This window comes from Schistocerca piceifrons, chromosome 2 (assembly GCF_021461385.2).
Source record: "Schistocerca piceifrons isolate TAMUIC-IGC-003096 chromosome 2, iqSchPice1.1, whole genome shotgun sequence".
In the NCBI taxonomy this organism is placed as follows: domain Eukaryota; kingdom Metazoa; phylum Arthropoda; class Insecta; order Orthoptera; family Acrididae; genus Schistocerca; species Schistocerca piceifrons.
The window spans coordinates 762,368,132-762,389,411 of NC_060139.1; the positions used below are offsets into that span (position 1 = coordinate 762,368,132).

The 21,280-nt window shown below is 41.7% G+C and overlaps 1 protein-coding gene across 1 annotated transcript; it reads right to left on the reverse strand.

Moving 5' to 3' along the window:
* Window positions 1-2,766: 2,766 nt before the first annotated feature.
* On the reverse strand, window positions 2,767-17,442 carry LOC124777724 (proline-rich protein 4-like). The gene is made up of 4 exons (XM_047253222.1): window positions 17,375-17,442; window positions 11,349-11,558; window positions 6,343-6,585; window positions 2,767-2,917 (listed from the first exon to the last, which is right to left on the reverse strand). The coding sequence occupies exons 1-3, from the start codon at window positions 17,384-17,386 to the stop codon at window positions 6,358-6,360; spliced, it is 450 nt and encodes a 149-aa protein (XP_047109178.1). The 5' UTR covers window positions 17,387-17,442; the 3' UTR covers window positions 2,767-2,917; window positions 6,343-6,357.
* Window positions 17,443-21,280: the final 3,838 nt, after the last annotated feature.

The following is a 21,280-nucleotide window of genomic DNA, read 5'->3' on the forward strand; positions in this document are numbered from 1 at the left end:
TGAGAAGTAGTAGAAATGAGAACAGCGAGAAACTTAACATCAGGATTGATGATCATGAAGTCAATGAAGCTAAGGAATTCTGCTACCTAGGCAGTAAAATAACCAATGACGGACGGAGCAAGGAGAACATCAAAAGCAGACTCACTATGGCAAAAAAGGCATTTCTGGCCAAGAGAAGTCTACTAATATCAAATACCGGCCTTAATTTGAGGAAGACAGTTCTGAGGATGTACGTCTGGAGTACATCATTGTATGGTAGTGAAACATGGACTGTGGGAAAACCGTAACAGAAGAGAACCGAAGCATTTGAGATGTGGTGCTATAGACGAATGTGGAAAATTAGGTGGACTGATAAGGTAAGGAATGAGGAGGTTCTACGCAGAATTGGAGAGGAAAGGAATATGTGGAAAACACTGATAAGGAGAAGGGACAGGATGATAGGACATCTGCTAAGACATGAGGGAATGACTTCCATGGCACTAGAGGGAGCTGTAGAGGGCAAAAACTGTAGAGGAAGACAGAGATTGGAATACGTCAAGCAAATAATTGAGGACGTAGGTTGCAAGTGCTACTCTGAGATGAAGAGGTTAGCACAGGAAAGAAATTCGTGGCGGGCCGCATCAAACCAGTCTGTAGACTGATGACCAAAAAAAAAAAAAAAAAAAAAAAAAAAAATAGAAGCAGCACTATTTCCCCAGGGGACTTCTAACGACTTGCTGAGTCCATGTCATGCACTATACCGGCCGGAAGGATATCCGATATTAGGTATCCCACGACTTTTGTTACAGTGTAATACGTCGGTACTACACATATCCATAGTAAATACGAATAGCAACACTCAAATTTTGCAGTAAATTGTATTAATGTAATTTTGCAATTAAGCCACAGTATTGCCTCCATATGTAAATGAATACATCATAACGATGTACCGCATTATCAACATCTGAAATGTCTACTCCAAGTAGTCGACGATATTGTGCACCGAAGTATGAATCCGAATTTCGAATCACCACACTATGAGTTAGATAAGTAATATGTCACAAAATATTTATTGATATCAACGTTAATGGATTCAGTACTTCCATATCGTTTTCGTATATTCGCTACCGTGTTATTTCCCATTCGTGCTATTGTTTCCATTTTGCTGAGTATAGTCTTTTACTATTTAAATATTATAGTTTACACTGTAGCTGAGGTTTCTGCTCTAGCTTTGAAACCGCCTCACTTATTATTAGGAAATTGTGACATTCGATAAGCTTTTAAAAAGAAATGTGGAGGTAGTTAAGTATGCAATTTTGTTAAGAAAGTGCGTTTTTCGTCGTTTACGGAAGCTTTCGTATTCAGTCAGTCGTTGAGTCATAAGTCCTAAACATGTTTTACTTTATTTTACTTTTATTAAAATTCAGCTACTGTTCGGTAAAGCCATCATGCTTACCGTTACAGCCCTGTAGTATGTTCGTTTCTGTAGATAAACGTTGTACTTAGAATGCAGCGGCTAAGAATGTGAGTGAACAATTCGTTTTGTGTTCTTCTCACTAGCAGATGCAATAACTATACTAGTCTCAGTTAAAGAGCAAAACCGGTCAGAACTTACCATTAAATACGTAATGTATTTATAGTCGCAGAACATTGAGCTCTCCAACAGAAATACTTTTATCTCCTCTGCATAGAGAAGCATCTACTACAAGTTAGAGAAGAATCTACAACAATGATATAATGGATAATTCGGAAATGAAGTCAGCTACACGTCGGTGGCCTCTTAATATAAAGGCTCCGTTTACACATCTGCTGCAGTGGGTACACATCAAAATTAATTAGTCCTGGAAGGATTGGGGAACGTCTGTTAAATACAAAGGTCAATAGTACGCTCAGTCGAACCAGATATCCCGCTACTGCGCTGATATTACAACTCAGAAGCTCGTCGATAAGCGATTAAATCATTCTCATGCGATTTAACCGTTGCAGTTTACCCCTACATCTCTAATACTTGAATTTATAAAGCGACGCATTTTATTCTGCGTCGACCAAGAAACGGAACATGTTAACTATTTGTTTTTAGGTACAGAAAGTACGTGAGAGGCGCTTAGATTCTGTACACGAGCTTAAAAGAACTGAAAATTACATTTTGTTTTAAGACTCGGCTCTTTCTGGCATCAAACACCCAACAGTTTTACAGATACTTAATAACAATCATTTCAGAAGATCATTTAAACCTTTAAATTAATATTTCATACTTTTCAATCTTGGAATACTTTTCTTTCTACTTTCTTTCCCTGCCAAACGAAACATAATTTAAAAGTGTTTGTAATCTGACTGTTAATGCAATTCGCATCATACGTCTGACATTATTTATGATCCTTATAAATTAATTGTGGAAGGTACATAAATATGCTTGGACAAGATTATCACTTCATTCTAAATCTGAATTTTTATCTTGCAGTGTGTTGACGGTGTGGTGCAGCAGCACCAGTTTCAGATAAAACAAAATTTTAAAAAAGTGTTTTTTTCGCTAATATTTTGTATTTTAATTGGTGGGTGTGGAGGCGGGTACTCGACAAGACAGGTGTTGCACAAGCGTTATCAAACCACAGTTTTCGGTGGCAGTGTGCCTGACATTATTGCAGAACCCATTTTAAAAACAAGGGAAACCAAATTAATCCCGCTCGAATCTTATGGAATGTGAATACGAGTCAATGTTCTACCGAAGCTATTTCTGCAATGAAATATATTATGAATATATTTAGCAATAAAGTAAACACAGGAAAGTGTTTTTCAATATTTTATTACAAAAGATTTAAAAGACTTAACAAAAACTGTACACAACAAGAAATACTGAGTGTAGGGATGTGCTAAGGAAAACGTGAGATGAGCAGTCAATGAATCGTCTCCCGGTTCACGTTGTCAGTTCTTTTGGTACCTGTAACAGAAATAAAACTGCCATGAGTCGAGGTTGTAGAGTCAAAAAGGTGTTTCTATAGGTACATCATATTACTCTTTCACCTCATATCTTAGAGACGTTCGTACCCATCAGACCATCAAATTATGAAACAAAGATCAGTGTATATTATTGTGCTAAAGAATAAGGATTTGACATTCTACCCTCATATGACATGTAAGAACCATACAGCAGCATGAATATTTTTAGAGACAGTTAACAGTCACGTTTTGCTGATTATGTTCTACCAAAATGGTTTCGAGAGGGGTGACCATCCCTTGTGGCATGAAGCGCAACATTTACATGCACGGTTGCCACAAAACGTGCCGAAGCGGTCTGGAGTGCCAGTCTTCCGTCTTGATACATGCGTCCCGAAGGACCATTATTTAAGCAAATAATGTACCAGAAGTTGAAATGAACATCAAACAACAGCTACAACCGTTTTTTCCCGATTATTTTATGAAACTGAAACTCGCTTTGACGTACAAGTCTCTGTGCTAGAGACGAGAACTAAATATTTCTGCTGGTAACAGTGGGACAGGAGGGGAAAGATGAGGGTTTAGCGTCCAGTCGACGACGAAGTCATTAAAACCAAAACACAAACTTGGTTTGGCGGAGGATGTGGAAGACAATTGCTCGTATTCTATTCAGAGGAACCATCATGGCATATACCATAATCGATTAAGGCAAATCACGGAACATAAATCAAGTGGGTCAGGAATTTGAACTGACGTTCTGACGAATGCGAGTCCACTGCACTATATCGCTAGGTCAAAACTGACACGAAAAAATAGAAATGAGATTTGAGCTACGCTGTACGCCAAGAGCAGTTACTAAGGGCTGAATGGACAGAAGCATACACTATGTGTAATGAAAGTTTGCAACAGAGTTTCTATTATTCGATTTGTCGTAATTAAGACTGTCCAATTAGACAGAACTTCTGTTGGTATTAGTGACGTACACCAACAAAAAAAGGACCATGATGTTTTAACCTTTGTCAGTAGTATTTTACAATAGATTGCCTCCTCTTTCTATCCCTTCACTCAACAATGACGTCATTTCTACGTCCACAAGCTGGAGAGTACTCACTCTAGTGAGCCAAAAGTTTATCCATTCTCCCCCGGGAGGGCTCTTAGAACTGCAAATATTTCCAATGTGTGTGAGTTGCACGTTTTCTACTCACCACGTACATACAACTCGGTCGAAGCTTGTTTGGCTAATATTTTATGAATGACTCGTTGTTGATTTTATTGTAGCACCTTACAGAGGTAACTGGAGGTAATTACGAATGCAGTATACAGAAAAACTTGTAGACCTGTTTGTACAGCATTTACAGAGTGTCGTGCCTAAGAGGCGTCAGGGGCATTTTCCCTGGTGTTTCGACAGATATTAGGAATGTCATTTTTAAAACTTATATCTGAAGTCAGCCCAGCAAACACTGCTCGACATGCTTTCACGTGGGGCCGTATGTCGACTGAAAGTGCAAATGAAATTAAGTGGAGTTTTACGTGCCCATTCGCTAGAGCGGTCCAACATTAGACCAATGCGATATTTTCATTAAAAGGGACATTACAACATGAATAATAGTCAGTACTCCAATTGCGACTGCGCAGCGTTGCTGAATGGCGGTATTGTCAGCACGGACCAGGGCGATTCTGTGTTAGTTATTCATCATCTTTTAATGCCCCTGTTAATATTTTCTAATAAAAAGAACACTAATAGAGTTCTATATCGAGTGGACACATAAAATTTCGCTTTAAAAATCATGCTCCGCCGTTCTGGCCACAGACGGCCCAGTCGTGCCCGACCGACCGCTGTGCTATACATCAGACAGCCGCGACATTTGGATCCGGTATGGTGGTTCATGTGGTCAGCACACCGCTTTCCCGACCTTTGTCGGATCAGCAGATCTGGAGCAACTGCTACTCGATTTAGCAGCTTTCCATTTGGCATCACGAGGCTCAGTGGACCAATTTCTAGCCCTCCCACCAAGGAAAAATCCCTGGGAGTCGATTCTAGGTTCTCTGCATGGCGACCTTTTACGCTGAACAGCTTGTTTCGGCTTCTCCGTTTCGAGCTGTTTGTCGCGTTTTCAAATTTCATCGCTGTGAACTTCGGTCAGTTTCAGGTTACGGAGTATGGCCAGTCACCTGACCGAACAGGCTGAACTACCGTGCAGGCCTCGGCTATGGAGCTGTACTTAGAAATACAGATGCTAAATAAAATAGTGTTTGTCACAGAGGACCTGCACTTGAAAGTAGAAATTATAAGAGAGGAATTTAGTAACTGCTGTGCTACGTATTCTTATTGAAAATTACTGTACAGAAACTTAGAACACGAATGATAAAGTAGTCAATGGTAAACTAATTAAAAACAGAGTAAATAGCGTTTAGCAATTGATTTACGTAAGTCTACCGACATTTAGTTCGGAGTAGGTATTAAAATCCATGGAGAAGAAATAAAAACTTTGAGGTTCGCCGATGACATTGTAATTCTGTCAGAGACAGCAAAGGACTTGGAAGAGCAGTTGAATGGAATGGACAGTGTCTTGAAAGGAGGGTATAAGATGAACATCAACAAAACCAAAACGAGGATAATGGAATGTAGTCGAATTAAGTCGGGTGATGCTGAGGGAATTAGATTAGGAAATGAGACACTTAAAGTAGTAAAGAAGTTTTACTATTTGGGGAGCAAAATAGCTGATGATGGTCGAAGTAGAGAGGATATAAAATGTAGACTGCTAATGGCAAGGAAAGCGTTTCTGAAGAAGGAAAATTTGTTAATATCGAGTATAGATCTAAATGTCAGGAAATCGTTTCTGAAAGTATTTGTATGGAATGTGGCCATGTATGGAAGTGAAACGTGGACGATAAATAGTTTGGACAGAAAGAGAATAGAAGCTTTCGAAATGTGGTGCTACAGAAGAATGCTGAAGATTAGATGGGTAGATCACACAACTAATCAGGAGGTATTGAATAGCATTGGGGAGAAGAGGAGCTTGTGGCACAACTTGACTAGAAGAAGGGGTCTGTTGGTAGGACATGTTCTGAGGCATCAAGGGATCACCAATTTAGTACTGGAGGGCAGGGTGGAGGGTAAAAATAGTAGAGGGAGACCAAGAGATGAATACACTAAGCAGATTCAGAAGGATGTAGGTTGTAGTAGGTACTGGGAGACGAAGAAGCTTGCACAGGATAGAGTAGCATGGAGAGCTGCATCAAACCAGACTCAGGGCTGAAGACCACAACAACAACAACAACAACAACAACAAGCGACATTTATCAACAACTGGTATGACTGTCGTAGTAGTTTCGTTAAACCTGCATCAGAATGTGTGAACAACAGGAACGTTCACAAACACCAGAAATGGACTACTAAATAGACAGTGTAAGAAGCATGTTGCTTACCCGGCCGTGTGTCTCTCACCACTTGCTGTGGCCACCGGTCTTGATGTAGTGGTGTATGGTCTTGACGACGGGCACCTTGACGGGGTAGGGCTTGTGCACGGGCACGGGCACCGGCTTCTCGACGTGGATGGGCACCGGCTGCTCCACGGGAACAGGCACGATCTTCTCCACCGGGATGGGCACTGGCTTCTCCACCGGGACATGCACCGTACGCACCACCGGCACCTCGATGCGCTCCGGGACCTGCCGGTGGAACGTGTGGTTAGCCGTGGATCAAGAGACAACAGCAGTTCCACTAGCACATATCCTTAATACGGATTTGCTTGAGAGAGAACACGATATCTAATAATAAGAAGAATACAGTTATGGTACGCAATCGCCAACACATCACTGTAGATATAAGAGTTAACTTTGCTTCTTAGGAGCTTTGTACGGTGCATTGTCTCATATGACTGGAAAATTTGGATTGCGCCTCCACCATGTTGATGGACTCGATCCAGCGGAGTGCCTCGTGGGATGCTTGATGGAGCTTGTCAACGCCACCAGGGAAGCGTCTGATTGGACAGTCATTCACAATGCGGCTCATTTTTTAGTGTCACTACAGTCACACACACTGTCACTTGAAAAGCCCCGCCTGCGCATGTTGTATTTGCACCTACCCTCTTCGGTCCGATATCTGTTTAACTGCACCCACACCTCCCTCGGTTGGTGGAAGCCTGTTTGATTGTCTACAAGTTCGTGGTTTCGGGTTCTTGTAGCTTGCCACTCACGTTTCCACTCTGCGTCCTGGTCGAATCCTGTGGATAGCATTTGGACTTCCATTTCATATGCTGGTCTTCTAGATTTGAGGCGTTTCCTGGGCAGTGAAAACAGACGCCTCAAATCGACAGGACCAGCATATGGAATGGGACGCCAAATGCTATCCACAGGATTGGACCAGGACGCACAGTGGAAACGTGACTGGCAAGCAAGGGCCTGGATGAGTATTTATAAAGACATCTTGGGCGCGGACAAACAATTCGACCGAAAGAGTGGACTCCGGACCTCATCGCACAAGTGATACGTATATCAGACGGAGCTACAGAGCTACTAGCTAGTTAATTTGATAGTTGGTAGTGTAAATGGACAATTCGCATCCCTGTCTCCTCGCATAAAGTGTTTTAGAGCTTGCGTACCACACCAGAACCTTATAATCCTCTCCATATTTCTCCATCTCCCTCTCTCTCTCTTCTCTCTCTCTCTCTCTCTCTCTCTCTCTCTGTCTCTGTGTTTCTCCGCTATAGTGTTACAATGTTAAAAATACATTGTCCCAATAATTAATAATATTAGTAATATGAAGTGTGTTAATCTTGAAACTATTGCTTTTCTTTGAGAAACTATGCAGAAACTTTGTAATATCCTTTGTGCATGTCGCCTGAAGAACATTACTGAATGTAGTCTATGGTTCACGGATGAGTTTTTCCACTATTTTCTTATGTAATCTAATAATATACCGTCATCAGTTAAACAAACAGACAGTAATTACGCAGAAATACAGAGGTCCGCATAGCACAGACTAATGTGGAGATTTGGGTTCAAACCAGTCTTCGCACTGAAGACAACAATAAAAACAAAGTGCCAACCATTCATCTATGCGTCTAATTGTTGAAAAATGTTAGTTACTCATATGTGACTACCGTCCATAACAAAATGTTTCACCTTCTTGGCGGCATACTCTGACGTATAAATCAACTAAGAGTCTAAGTAATATTTTTTCTTTCTTCTTTTGTTTTTGCTTTTGGTAAATTGGTTAGAGCTTGAAACGTTGGCAGTGTCTTTTCAGTCTAGTAAATCTGTTGATTTAGTTATTCCCCTTAACAACATACTAGATAAGTAGTTGGACACTTTCCTAAACATTACAGAGCTGAGTTTTACTTATCAAATAAGAAAGCTTCATAAGTTAAGGAAAGCAATAGTGGTTGTTGCTTCATTACTTTTCAGCTATGATTCGTCTATGTGATAAAAATTGTGTCTAGTAGTTGTGAAAGTCAGTAGGTCGAATTAGTACCTATTATTCGACGGCTATAATTAAGCATGTATGGATAGCTGATTTATTTATGGGAACTCCAAAATGTAAGGAAATTTAGCACAACTCGTAAACTGGTAAATCCATTTTGTTATTGTTGCTGAAATCATAACTCAACTAAAGATTAACATTCTTGTCGAGAAACACTTTACTGCATGCAGCCACACCTAGTCATGTGCTTCTCAGAGCTAAATGCTATAAAATATATGTTTATTTAAGGAACCTAAGACTTTTATGTTAACCTAGTTATATGTTTTAGTAATTCTGAAATAATATCGTCTTTCGTCAGGAGAACACGAGTGAAAAATACCAAAAAAGTGCAAGAAATAAACTGACTGTGCTGTGCTAAGAATACCTACTTATGTACAGATGAGATCTGTAATATTTCAGTGCAGAAACATGTCCATCTTGTGGAGTACTTCCTACTGGTAAAGATAAATAATGATAGAAATCATTTTCACTATTTACAATCATCTCACGTCTCTGGGAGGATTTCCGTGAAAGAGGCATGATTTTACTGATAATATATTTATTGTTTTTGTCCTGTTAGTAACTATAGTTATGCTATTGTGGGGATACAATCCGTAGAAATACTTCAGCGAAGCTTGATACAGAACTGACGGCTAATTAACCTTTTCGTACGGTTGCCAGTACACTTATATCTCTTGGTAGAAAAGTAATGTTTGCACAAATGTCCAGAAATACAAACATACCATCAGTTGTAATGCAGCAAGGCTCTTCATCGCTATTGTGGACCGAGAGGATTTATGTTTTTGCAAGCAAGGGGCACAAGATTGTAGAACATATTCCGCATGATGAGTATTTTAAGGAAGAAATGGAAGATTACACGTTACGACATCATAGTCTGGATGACTATAGAAAGATGACGCAAATGTGCACTCCTTCTAGTGATTTGAAAGAAGCTTTCTAAAGAGTGAGTTGACATGGAGTTAACAAATCTTACCCTCTGTAAGGCAGATTCTGAAATTCCACCCTAAACTTGATTGTACTTTCCAGGTCCTGTAGATAGATGCTCCCTCATTAATTGCTACTAATATGCGCATTTTAGTTGGTCGAGCTTACAAATTTCTATAATGCGAGTAAATAATTTTATGCCTTTATGTTTGTCATACGAATATCTATAAATATTTTATAAGTATTATTATCCACATGATAAACAGCACTGAAGTAGCAAGTGAAAATGAATGGCTGCCTTTATTAAAAATTCTTGTCTCTTATAACCTTTAACCGAGTGTTCCCCAGTATCTAGCCTATTAGCATGATAAATACAGTTCTCTGAGCCCGACACGTATGCAAGGTGTTGGATCGGAAGACTCAGTTTTCTGGTTTATTTTTTAGGACTGGGAAATATCAGAAGAGTCGTGTACATGACACCAGTTCCTTCTCGGCAGGATACTTGCTGGGTTGAATGTGGCTCATGCGAGGCCTGGAGTACTTGACAGAGCCCCAATTTTGTGTGAAAACATTCTGCCTGTATTGAACGTGTGGTAGCTAATTTCACCACCTCCTGTAATATGAAACATTATTGAATACACAGTACATTATCTTCGCTGAACGTAAGGAGCATATGCACTGCCCTTGTCTTTCCTGATAGTCTGTTTTAAAGATTTCACTGACTTGGATCATTCAGGACCATATTTTCCCATTCTAAATTTTTTGTATTTCCACTGAGTATTTGCTGTTCCAAATCGTGCGCAGCCTTTTGAGTCGCCCTATGTAGGGGTCAGAAGTTAGTGACTTTAAAAAAAAGAGAGAAATCATCAGCTGCTGACAATGAAAATTTATTACTGGTGACGAAGTGCTAGACTTAAAAAGTTAGACTAAATTAGAAATTAAAAGCCTGAAAAGTCATTAGAAAGTAATTGAACATAAAGGAAGCTACTGAAAGCAAGAGGGTACCGTCATATACAAAGGAAAGATTGGAGGTAAAGGCACGAGAGAAGCAGTTCTCACATTGCAGTAGATAATGGAAGCAAGACTGAAGAATAATCAAGATACACTCATAGGATTTGTCGATGTTGAAAAGGGGTACGACATTGTAACATGGTGCAAGACATTCGAAATTCTGAGATAAATAGCGGTAAGCTACAGGGACAGGCGTGTTATATGCGATATATACAGGAGCGAAGATGGAGCAATAAGACTGGAAGACCAAGAACGAAGTGCTGCGACAAGCTATACTGTTCAATCTATACATCGAGCAAGCAACGATGGAAAGAAGAGGAAGTTCTAAGAGTAGAATTGAAATTCAAGGTGAAAGGATATCAATGACAACGTTCACTGATGACATGACTATCTTCAGTGAAAGTGATGACTGACAAGAAGTGCATTCCTGTCCAAGAGAAGTCTACTGGTATCAAATATAGGCCTTAATTTCAGGAAGAAATTCCTGAGAATGTACGTTTGGAGCACCACATTGTATGGTAGTGAAGCGGAACAGAAGAGAATGGACGCTTTTGAGATGTGGTGCTACAGTAGAATGTTGAAAATTAGATGGACTGATAAGGTAAAGAAGAATAGATTCTCAGCAGAATCGGCCAGGAATGGAATTTAAGGAAAACGCTGACAGGAAGAAGGGTCAGGACGACTGATCTGCTGAAACATCAGGGAATAACTTCCAAGATACTAGATGGAGTTCCAAGGTGGAATAGGAAACGAGGTCGACCGCCTCGAAGAAGTTAAGCAAGTTCTCAACACATGGACTGGAAATTCAGACATCGATTGGGAACTACGGAATGAATACGTCAACTTTATTGTACGTTGAACTTTCTTGAAGTGCCTTGTAGCTGTTTTTTTTTTTTTAACGAAAGAGCACAAGTAGTAACGACTCATAGTAAGAGCCGCACCCTTGGTGTGCTAATTGGCAAAGTGACTCGGCAGAGTAGGAGCCAATGGAGGGCCGCCTGTGGTCGGGACTTACCGAGATGTGGACTGGGACGGGCTGCGGCACGGCGACGGGCACCTGGTGAGGCACGGGGACCGGCACCGGGTGCGGCACGGCGATCTTGACGATCTTGACGTGTTCGTCGTAGCCGCCGTAGTCTTCCCCGTGGTCCTCCACGTGGACGCCAGGCAGCGGCGAGGCGAGGGTCGCGCTCAGCAGCGTGCAGCCCAGCACCAGCAGGTAGGTCTGCAACAGGCCAACAACCCGGTCTGAGGTCTGAACACGGCAGGTGGTGTACACCACAGATCAGAAATGAGGTCCTTCTACTCGCTTTAAACTCGCCAATGGGTCCTATGACACGAGACGTGAATGACGTTTTGGCTTTTACATCACTCTATTGGTGACAGAAGTATTCTTCAGAAGCACCTGTTTAGTGCTTTAAATAGAGTAAGGGACTCATAAATAACGTTTTGTTATTTCCTATTTAGTTTTGGAAGCGGTTGGTCATCAGTCTTCTGAAGACTGATGCAGAGTGCCACAGCTTCTCCGGTGCCGACCTCATCACCTCAGAGTAGCACTCAGCACAAAAATTTGTTGGGTATGGTCGAACCTGTCTTCTGCTCTAGTAACAATTATGCTATTTAGTGATGTGCTGTCTTCATGTTTCTTCCTTTAGTGATGTTTCTACAAATTATTTTCGCCATAGATTCTCCAAGGAACTTCCTCCTATCATTCAATTTTCATAATTCACCCTCCAATATTTTCTGTTTTTCCCCTTTCGCTAGTAGAACAAAAATGAGAACTGAATAGGAGACTTCTTTCACCAGAAGCAAAGGACATTTTTAAAAGCGAAAAATCATATACAACCAAACATACGTATTATTCGGCGAAGCTGAAAAGGAACGTAATGAATCGGAATGACCATTATCGTTAAGCTGGTGAAACTAGATAAATGGGACACAATGTAAGGAAAGAAAAATTAAGATCATTCTGGGATAATGCTGCTGAAGGGAAGGAAACTTAACCTTGAACATTCTGTCAATGACAGTGTCATTAGATATAGACTACAACCTCAGATTTGCTGAGAATAGGGGAGAAAACTGATTGTTTATTTACGGAGTAATTCCCAGAAGTAAGACAACAACATGCGACGTGTTAGGGGTACAAGTGATGATATTTCTACTGATGACTGAGGACAGTGTACTGAACTACATTTCATCAGTATTTACTCGATTGTCAGACTAATAGTTACAGCTATTACGAGCAGTAAGTTCTTAGGTTGGTTAGTTCCTCGGATTATACGTGACACAAGCAAGCCATTTATCTTAGTTTTCCCCTAGGCAACAGGTCAGATACTGAACTCTGGACATGAGGATGCATAGCGGGTCGTCTATACTGATAGGCACTGTCCACTACGCAGTGCAGTTATAACAGTGCAGCATAAACCAGATAGTAAATTACGTCATGTGTTTGTGGGGAGACTGGTAAACACAAAAAAAAACAACTAACACAACGAAGTGGGTACGTATTAACATATCAGTGATAAAAATTTGTGTACCTGTATCCCTCACATCTGGTACGTAAAATGGCTGAATAGGTACACTTTTACAGCGATGGTTGCAAGTGAGAAACGATGAACTGATTTAAAATTCAAACTGCTGAAGGGATTTTGTAGGATTTCTGATATATGCCAGTACGCAGCAGACTCTCTGTAGAAAAAGAAGATCTTCACTATTAATGTTAAGACTTAAGACTGTATGAAAATATGGGATCAATACATTCTGCCAACAGAAACGATCTTTTATTAATTTCAGAGAGGAATGAGAAGAAGTAAATCCCCAACTCCCAAACATAAAAGTCTGGGGAAGCAGTCAGTTCCGGCTCTTGCAGTCGACATGGGCAAGCATCGTATACTCCGCGCAGTGCGTAGCGGGTAAAGCCAGCTTACGCGGAAGATAACAAGCAGTAGACCAGTGGGCGATAAATAAAGTCCTCCAAGCAAGCGGATGAACTCTCATAATGGCCCCTCAGAGGCAATAATGCGATAAGGGCATCCTTTCTTCATATTACAGGCCCTGTTTTATAGCGTTATCAGGAAATGGCTGCGGAACAGCACCTTGAACGCTGCTCATGTCTCAAACAATCTAAAACCAGTGGAAGAAGGATAGCGCGGGTCACACTGCGGGCAATAAATCCGCCGGCAGCTGCACGGGAGCGCATCATGGCAATGGAATTAGTGCTCGCGCGATTCCTGAGGCGAACGAATCTCCGAGGCCGGGCTGCAGCAAGTGGTTGCGTAGAGATTTACGGCGACGCCCGCGGCCGCCTCCGATAGCGCGCAATATTTCTCGAAGGATTTACGAGTGCGGTGGCCGAGCGGACGCGCCAGCTATCCGGAAAACACGGTGACTGGTCGTGTTTCGACACTGCAGACGCTGGGGTGCCTTAGCAGCTTCCTCGGAGTTCTTTACTACGCCTAGTCAACAAACTTACTAGTCCCATTGTCACTCTGTTGCAGCAGAGCAAGATAATAACAGGTGGTTGGTTTCGATTCAAATACAGAAAAAATTGAAAACAGGTACTTTTACTGACTGTCGTCATCGGATGGATATATTTAAAATAACAAGGCAACCAGTATGCAAGATGTCCAAGAAATTTCTTGTCAGTATCGGGTTGCTTATTATTTCATTATTTATATCCCAGAAATGTTGTGATAGCTTCGAGGAATTTGCATTTTATCTGGAAACGTCATCCCAACGGCGCTACAGGGTATTGGAGATATAGGTGCTAGCGCCTGGCACCAGGCTACCCTTTAGACAGCAAACGTGACTTTGAACACTGACAGACTGTAGGCAGAATGTCTCGCGATGTTGTTATTCAGTGATTGCGACTGATTACCACCATCGTCAATGGAGAACATGGAGGTAGCTGCTGTGAAGACAGGCCTTATCTCCTAAGAATGCGCTCGGATGATGACTGTTTCGGACGCTGGATACCATCTCCAGTTCATTTCTCTCCGAAAAACACTGAAGATTTGAGTGGGTTCAAGGAAACTGTAATCCACTGAGGCAACAGATCATAGCATTCATTGGAGACAAGGCCTATCTAAGCAACAGCTAGCCCCATATCCTCCACTAGCAATCGTGGTAATCAGTCACGGCCACTGAATAACAAACAATATTGTGAGATGTCCCGCGTACAATACGTCAGCGTACGAAGTCAAGTCTTTGGACTCTTAAAATTATTCAGGACTCACAACAAAAAAGATGTGTTTTGTAAAAACTAAATTAAGGACCACATTGGTCAAGGCAGACAAGCAGCCAAATTGAGTTTTCTGGAGCACACATATTAGGTCAGAAACGAAAATTATGGTATTCAAAACAATTGGGGAAAAGACAGCAACGTATTGAGCAGGAACATTGCAAATTATTAAAAACGTAAGTTGAACTTATTGTCACCGGAGATGAGATCTTGGAGATGTCGCTGAAAGCTGACACTACGGGATAAAATGAAAAATAAAGATATAGTAAGAGTATGAACCGGGCCAGTACTGTAATGGATACAATCTAAGCGAAACGAAAGAGACGGCATGGGCCTGTATGTCGTGTGGATGAGGGCACAAAGCCTAAGATGATGATTCCGGATGATAGAAGAAGAAGAAGACCCCGATCATGGGAAGAGGAAGAATAGCTTTGTTAAAGAGGATTCTGCAGGTGGAAGATCACTAAAATGTAGACTTTCACGGCCGGAAATATTATGTCAATTATAATTATCCGGGCTGTTATGCCGTGGTCGGTTGATGAATTCTGTGTCGATTCCCAACCTTTCGTCTCCGACTGCGAGAGACATCTTCAAGGGGGTCCATAGCTCGATGGAAGGTCCAACACACCCACTGGCTCGCTATTGACTGACAGTCAGTAGCGAGCCAGTGGGTGTGTTGGACCTTCCATCGAGCTACGGACCCCCTTGAAGATGTCTCCCTCAGTCGGAGACAAAACGTTGGGAATCGACACAGAATTCATCAACCGACCACGGCATAACAACCCGGATAATTATAATGGACTGGTGGAAGATTGTGAAGCAAGGAGACTTTGAAAACCAGAACCCGAGAAGCAACTGCAGTGTTCTGGTAAGTCGCAAAAACAGCTATAGTTGTTAAACCTATAAAATTTTCGCTGATTTTCTTAAATGTTTACACAAGCTATGTTCTGTTAATTTAAGTAAATCACAAATTAATGCAGCATTTAACAGAATGCGTTTCAAGTTTTGATACCACATCATCAAATGCATCGAGCCTCAATCTTCGATTTTGGTTCACATCAGAACATTGTCCTTCTGGCACAGAAACAATGTTTTTGACTATTTGATGCACAGTGAGTTATATTGATCATTATGTGAATAATGTGGAACTTGAATGAAATGTAGTTCTATAAACAATATTACTCACCTAAAACGTGCACCCTTTTCATTTCGTTAACGGTTCAAGGTAGCGAAATGAAGTTTTTAAACGATACTGTTACAGTGCTTGACTGTGTTTTGTATGATGTGGGTATAGGGCCGTGTTAGATTCATGTAACTGAAACTACGTGTTGACTTCCAGCGTATCAGAAGGGGCTCAGTAAAACTATTTAAAATATTTGAACACTGCCATATTTATGCGAATAGCTTTTGTGAAAACAAATAAACAGTCGTAAGGCTTGACAAAATGGCAGAGCTTCCCATTAAAGCCGAACATGGCAGTGTTTACACCGTAACATACGACTCCGGCTACCTTTGATTTCTATTTTAACACATCCCTCGAATATATTTGCGAAAAGCTTCAGTACCAAGATAAAAAGCGGTATATTACTGTACTAGTATTTCCATGAGCTTCTCGATTCAAATTAATTAGGACATCGCACCTTAAAAATGGGCGTATTTTGAACTGGTAGTACGCGACGTTTGCAAATATTTGTACAGTAATTTACTGCGTCACTATCGCTTAATTATATATAAAATAGCAATATTACCGGTCCCGTCCGCAGCTCGTGGTCGTGCGGTAGCGTTCTCGCTTCCCACGCCCGGGTTCCGGGTTCGATTCCCGGCGGAGTCAGGGATTTTCTCTGCCTCGTGATGACTGGGTGTTGTGTGATGTCCTTAGGTTAGTTAGCTTTAAGTAGTCCTAAGTTCTTGGGGACTGATGACCATAGATGTTAAGTCCCATAGTGCTCAGAGCCATTTGAACCATTTGAACCGGTCCCGGCAAGAATTTGCTACCTTCTGATGTGATTAATTCACTAAAATGCTTCTTGCACGTATGTAGGTAGCTCCCAGAAGGGAATTATCACGGTGCAGTGAGTGTGCGCCGATATAAAACTTGCTAATGCCCGACTCTAGAGACATTTTACAGTCTACCGACCGTAGAAAACTTGCCCTCCAAAGGCAAAGCCTGCTTCAAGTCTCAGTCCAGAACACAGTTTTAATCTGCCAGGGAGTTTCATGTGCATATGTGTAACGTAACTGTACCAACCTTTATTGTGGATTAAATAAATCTGAAGACGGCAACTACATGTCGAAACCGTGCGTATTCTATGCATGCATCATTCTATTACATTAAAAAAAAATTGTACATTGATACTACAGTGTACATTTGGTTCGTAAACAAAAATTCCGTGCATTCGAAATGCCAATGAAAAAACTGCGTACTAATCTTTGTCGAAAGCCTCGTTTCCTTATCTTGAACTGTTAACGAACTAAAAGTGGTGCAAGTTTAGGATGATTCACTATCCTAAAATTGATTTAAAGGTAAAAAAGTATAGTGTTTGGTATAAGAGTGAAAAATATTAACCAAGCAACCAAATTATGTACCCCTCTGCGTCACTTTAAACTTACAAAACCCAGAAAACCATGTTTTGTTATCTTAGAATGTTTTCGATACAAAAAGTTTGCAAGTGTAACAGATCACCTTGTATCAAGAAAGATCATTTTAACACGTTTCGGTGTGTATATGTGTGTGTGGCACCACTGGAGAACACAGCGGCTGAAAGTGTAGTCTGAGAGCGAGTGTGTGTCGCTGGCCTGACCTGTGGCTCCATGGCGTGGCGTCGGAAGCTGCTGGTTGGCGTGCAGGTGGCGGAGAGCGGAGCGACTGTCGTCTGGTGGCTGGAGCCCGCTGCCAGCCCTATATACCCGGCCAGACGGCCGTGCGCCGCCAGCTTTCTCCGCCCCGCTCCGCACCTTCACCGTGTCCGCCAGCGCCCGTCACACCGGCCGACGCGCCCACGGCGTCAATGGCCGGGCGTACTCACGTCAGCGAGTCGCAGGTAGTCCTCCGTAACACGTCCGAAAACGTGCCACATATCTGGACCAGTTCAGTTACCACAGTTTTTCTACATCCTGACATCATTTCACAAAGCGATACTGACAAACGTCGAGAGGCTGCAGACAGTGTACTGAGGATTAAACTGAGGATAGGGACCTGTAATATCTAACGTGACCATCATCCAACGACCCTACAGATCAGGGAAACAGTTATGTTAAACCCTAATCGGCTCCTTCTCCTCCCGCTACAGAGCATCAAAGTCATGGGTACCAGCGCCTGCCAGAAGGCAACCGCTTCAGCAGCAAACATGACATCGCATTCTGACAGACCCATGTGGTTTGTCGTCAGCGATCGCGACTGATTACCGCAAACTCCTGTGGAGTATATTTAGAAGGAGAGACAGTATTGGTCGTATATTTTTGTTTATTATCGCAAAATCGATTTTCGGTGACTTAGTGACCATCTTCAGTGCTGTAATATATAACTTAAATTAGTAAGCACTGGTGACAATGTGATCGCTGTAAGCTTATTGCCTAATAACACAATGCGGGACTCGGCCCAATAATACAGCAGTCCTTGACTGGATGAAATTTTAAAGATTTCTGAAACGTATGAAGATACTCAATGAACTGTGAGAACAATAAAGGGTGAAAATAGGGAAGATTCACATGAAATGCTCAAAAATGCCCAACCACTACAAGTACAAAATGACAGAATGTCATAGAAAGAAAGGTTTCCCAAGCAGGGATAATGTACGTCCTCTCAAAAATATCGAATGTATCACATCTGGAGTGTATGCAAATTAAGAAATGCAGTGTGAATGACGCGAGACAAATGCCGATATCAGTTGCAAACAGGCACTAAAATAAATCCACTGGTTAAACGTGAAAATTTTTGCTGGACCAGGACGCGAGCCCGGATTTCCCATTTACCTCAAGTGGTCCTTTTAACAACTTTGGCTATCCCAGTACACCTCCCACCCAACTCAAATTCCCATATGTCGCACATAGTGCCACCTATACATTACCATCTTTGCTCGCAGACTCAAGTGGTTCCCGCAAGAGGTCGAATTAAGAGAGCATCCTCATTCTGTGTGCTGTCTGTTCCTCCGAAGATAAGCTGGAAATTCGGGTTCCAGTCCAGGTCCAGCTCAAATTTTCACTTGTCGCATTGAATTTATTTCAGTGCCGCATTTCAGGTGATATTGAAATTTCTCTTTTGTCAAGAACATATGACTGCAGGATCATGAAGGGAAAACTGTCCACATATCCCCCTTCTGCCTGGTTAGAAATAAAAAGCTTTCACTGCCCAGAAGCATTAAAATTCAAACTCATGGACTACGAAAACAAATTTTGTAGAAAACGAAGTTGGATTTGATGAAGAAACCACCAGCAATTGAATCATTAGCAGTAAAGGTGCAGTAAAAGTCTGATTACCACTGGAAAACAATGACTGCGTATTGAAATTCTTGCTCGATACTAGTGCATCCTCATCAGTGATGAAACATGTACGCTTGCTAATTGTTAGCACCACCAGAGTACTTCAGATCCAATACTGAAAACAGTCAATTGAGCCCAGATTGACCAAAAGGAAAAAAGAGTGGCAGTGATCATATGCAATGGAACAACGTAGCTTCCATTAATGGTTGTTAGAAATTAGTCACTCTGTTTTGAACTAATTCGAAGAATACCTTCAGTTCTAATACAGATGAAAATAAGTCACAGATTGAAAATTCTGTCGATCACACTATACTACGGGCCATTAAAGATGTGGAACCCGAAAATACAGCAAATGACGTACTTACAATCATTGAGCCTATACAGAATAGTAGGAAAAATCCTTGCTTAAATTGAGAGGTGGCATGCCTTTACGATGTACATAGTGACTTGCCCCCTCCCATACTTATATCTTACTTTGAGTAATTCTATTTAGGGACGTATAGCATAGTATTGTCATTACAAGGCTAGTACTCAGAAGTTACGAATATTTTCCTCTCTAACTGCATGCAGTGAAAAGTTGCTATTCCTTCACAAGCGGACTTCCCACGCAGCGTTTCTCGTCACCTGGGTGGTCCGGTGACAGGCGGGTTCTGCTGATCTTGAAAGGGTTAAGCCGACAGGTGTGAGGGAGTCGAGTGGATGCTGTCCAGATGCCGACATTGTCACAAGAGCGGGTCCGACATGCCCACAGGGGCCTGAAGGAGCGGCTGGGGTTATAGATTCCGTTACTTGGCAGAAACTTTGTGAAAACACTTTCTGACCGGCTTCCAGTGAGGTGTGGGAATGACTTGTGTTCTCAGGCAGTCTTGGCGGGAAAATTTCCCCAGTTTCTGCAAAATAATGTGATTGGCTTGCTCAGGGGTTGGGTCCGTGACCAAGCAAAATCGGCGCAAAAATTGGCGCCAAGTATCTCCATTGGTGGAATAGTAGTGCTTCGGAAATAGAATTTTCCACCGGTTTTCGAGTTGCTGATTGGCACGTTTAACCACAGCCACTGTCGTGAAGGTGTGAATGTTCTGTGTTTGGCTTGTACAGGTGCTCTTGATACGGTCGGCTCTCGCCTTTCGGTCAGAGTAGGTTACAAGACTGAGCTCTCACTGCTCTGGACAGCCTGCCTTCCGTTGGCTGTCAGATATACTTTCATTTAATTGTAACTGTTTGACGAAGTTGCTGAAGTTTCGACTTCAACGTAACTTTTCGAGTACAGTTGGTATTGAGCGTTCTGCGTACAAGCGGCCAATGTTGTCCATCTTGAGCAGTTTTGGCTAAAGTTGACTGTACCATCAGTGATTGTGTGGCAAGCCTTCTTCGTCTCCTTCAGAGAGGCATTTGTATTGCTAGGAAGTCTTTAGTCTGGAACAACCAGACCAGGATAATTTGCTTCAGGCTATACTTTAGACATTATCATCACCATGACGGGACGTCGAAGCAACCAGCCATACCCTCCGGTACGACAGATCGTGTCCTTGCAGTTAAGAAGACAGCTTTGTAATGATGTCCAGAGCACCGGCAGATTAGGGAATTTTGCTATGTGATAATCAGAGCACAGCAGAGCGCGCCTCTTCCCATCTTTTCTAACGTGGTTCTGTCTTGGGTGTTCATTGTCTGAGTTCTCACTACTGTAGCTGCAATTAATGTTGGGTTGGCTGGGTGTTTCTCTTAAGATTTGAGTTACAAGGAATTGACTCCACATACCACTTGGTCATAAACGTCACAAGCCAGTTTATGGACAACTACACCTTCACAGCATTTATTTCAGTATCCAGTTTGATGTATTGTAAATGTTTCATGTGTTTTGTTTATTATTTTTGGTTTAGTCATAATAATCAAATGGTTAATTTGTACAGAACATTCATTATGTAGAACGGTAGAGCAACACTCTCATTTCTCACAACGTTAGTGAAACTTTCCTTTATCAAATTAATTTTAATCAAATTAAATTATTTCAGGTGCCAAATTCTTTTCTACTCCACTTTCAGGGTCGATTACAGTCAGTTCACGTTTCTTCTTAACCATGTGTAACAGCAACAATTAGAGTTAGAAAATGGAGGGCTTGGAGCATCATTTCCATATGAAAATTCTAGAAGAATTTAGTGTTAAATACACTGCTAGCCCCGGCACCTCACAAAATGTATAGGTGATTTTGGGGCCGGCCGGGGTGGCCGAGC

Coding starts and splice junctions, on each gene's coding strand:
- LOC124777724 (XM_047253222.1), bottom strand. Junction 6,586..11,348: donor CCGTCCCAGTCCACATCTCG/GTAAGTCCCGAC, acceptor TTCCACCGGCAG/GTCCCGGAGCGCATCGAGGT.